Source organism: Emiliania huxleyi (genome assembly GCF_000372725.1).
Source record: "Emiliania huxleyi CCMP1516 unplaced genomic scaffold EMIHUscaffold_559, whole genome shotgun sequence".
In the NCBI taxonomy this organism is placed as follows: Eukaryota; Haptophyta; order Isochrysidales; family Noelaerhabdaceae; genus Emiliania; species Emiliania huxleyi.
Window position 1 is genome coordinate 11,203 of NW_005197809.1, and position 1,757 is coordinate 12,959.

A 1,757-nucleotide genomic window follows, 5' to 3' on the forward strand; every position below is an offset into this window, starting at 1 on the left:
TGTGCGGAGAGACCGCTGACCCGGGAGCCTGTGGCTGTGGGGGCCGGGCTAAATCCTAAAAAGCCGTGCGTACTCCTAGAGTCCTACGACGTACGCGGATTGCGAGTAGAGTGGGCTCTGGAGAGATCGATGGAGAGACGCATATGCCCACAGCGACTGCGCGAGAGGCGCGCGGTCCGCCGCGGACCCACACGCACCCGACGTCCCCGCCGACCCCGACCCCGCGAGACGTCTCCCGAAAAATATCCACCCCACCCAGACACACATCTTAGATGGCTTCGGGATTGAAGGTGTCGGCCCTCCTAGGATCGAAAGGCGGCCACGCCCCGTGCGCGCGCAACCGCGGCCTACACAGCGTGCACACCCCTTGCCATAGCGCTACACACGTCCATGCGCGTCAGAGGTTGTCGTCGAGAAAGGAGACGACATCACCCCACGCCATGGTGCCGCTCTCCTTGGCGGCTCCACACGTGGCATGCAGGTCCTCCTCGAACTGCGCCCACCCGTACTCCTCCCGCTCTGCCTTGGAGAACATGAGCTTGTACGTCTGCTTTGCGTCGAGCCGCCCATTCTCAGCAGCGAAATCGAACGTGCTCTGAAGCTCGCCGCGCCGCGCGTCGCCAAACTCAAAGTGCGGGTACGCCGCGGCAGGTGGCAGAGCCGCTGCCAGCGAGCCCACGCCCAGTCCCTCGCCCTCCTCCTCCAGCTCGCCGTCCTCGAGCAGCGCGGCGGGCGCGGCGGCGTCCGCGGCGGACTCAGCAACCTCGGCATCGGCGGCGGCGCCGCTAGAGGCGGCCGCCGGGGCGGCGGTCGCGACCTTTTCCTCCTCCTCCTCATCGGAGGAGCCGCAGTCCGAGAGCGGGAGCACCAGTGACATTATGCGCCAAAAAAGAACTTTACGGGGCCCGCACAACACTGGGCACAGCGGGCCTCTTTTGCCGGCTCCTCCCTCTGCGGCTACGACTCCGAGGCGCCGGAGGAGATCCAGCACGAGGCACTCTTCCGGGCTTGCCGCGCATACGGCCTAGGCGAACGATTCCTGGCTGCGGCGCAAGAGGAGGGCACCTTTGCCGAGTGGCTCGACGAGCTGCCGTTTGAGGTGGCCGCGGCAACCGCCCGGCTGCTCAAGCACCACGCGCGCTCCGGCGCGTGGATCGAGATCCTTCCCGGCAGCCCCAGCCAGGCCCGGCGCGCTGGCCGCGACCGCGACCGCGGCCCTCACTTGAGCCCGAACTGCCCGCCGGACATGTCGGAACCGTCCGACTATAGTGACTAGCACACCTCTGTCCCAGAAACCCGAGGAGTCACACAGTCCACCTGTGTGATGCACGCCCTGTGAGCGGGGCGGGGTGCGCACTGTACCTCTGTGTTCGTGCGTCGCCCATCTCTACGGGAGATGACTGCTCTATTTATTTATTTACACTGGGCACGGGACTGGCCAAAAAAGAAAGCTGAGGTGCGCAAGGCCAAAATACGCCGCGAGGAGAGCGGAGCTGCGCCGAGAGGCGACAGAAGCCGCGAGAGCAAGGGATCGGCAGGCGGCGGCGCCGTCGCAGAACGAGGCAGAGCCGCAGAGGACGACGGGGTAGGAGAGAGAACGAGAGAGAAAGAGCGACGAAGAGTGGGAAGAACGCGAGGTGGCATGAAGGTCGCTCCGAGAATTGGCGAGGAAACGCTCCTGTACACTCTACATCCTCTACACCCTCCCTCGGCTCAGATTGGGACAGATTGCATAGCTCTATCACCCCAAATGACCC

At 65.2% G+C, this 1,757-nt stretch overlaps 1 protein-coding gene across 1 annotated transcript; it reads right to left on the reverse strand.

Annotated features, from left to right (window-relative positions):
• Nucleotides 1-397: 397 nt before the first annotated feature.
• Nucleotides 398-877, reverse strand: EMIHUDRAFT_247215 (hypothetical protein; the record flags this gene model as incomplete). Its single annotated transcript, XM_005765349.1, has 2 exons — nucleotides 398-700; nucleotides 869-877. The coding sequence occupies 2 exons, from the start codon at nucleotides 875-877 to the stop codon at nucleotides 398-400; spliced, it is 312 nt and encodes a 103-aa protein (XP_005765406.1).
• Nucleotides 878-1,757: the final 880 nt, after the last annotated feature.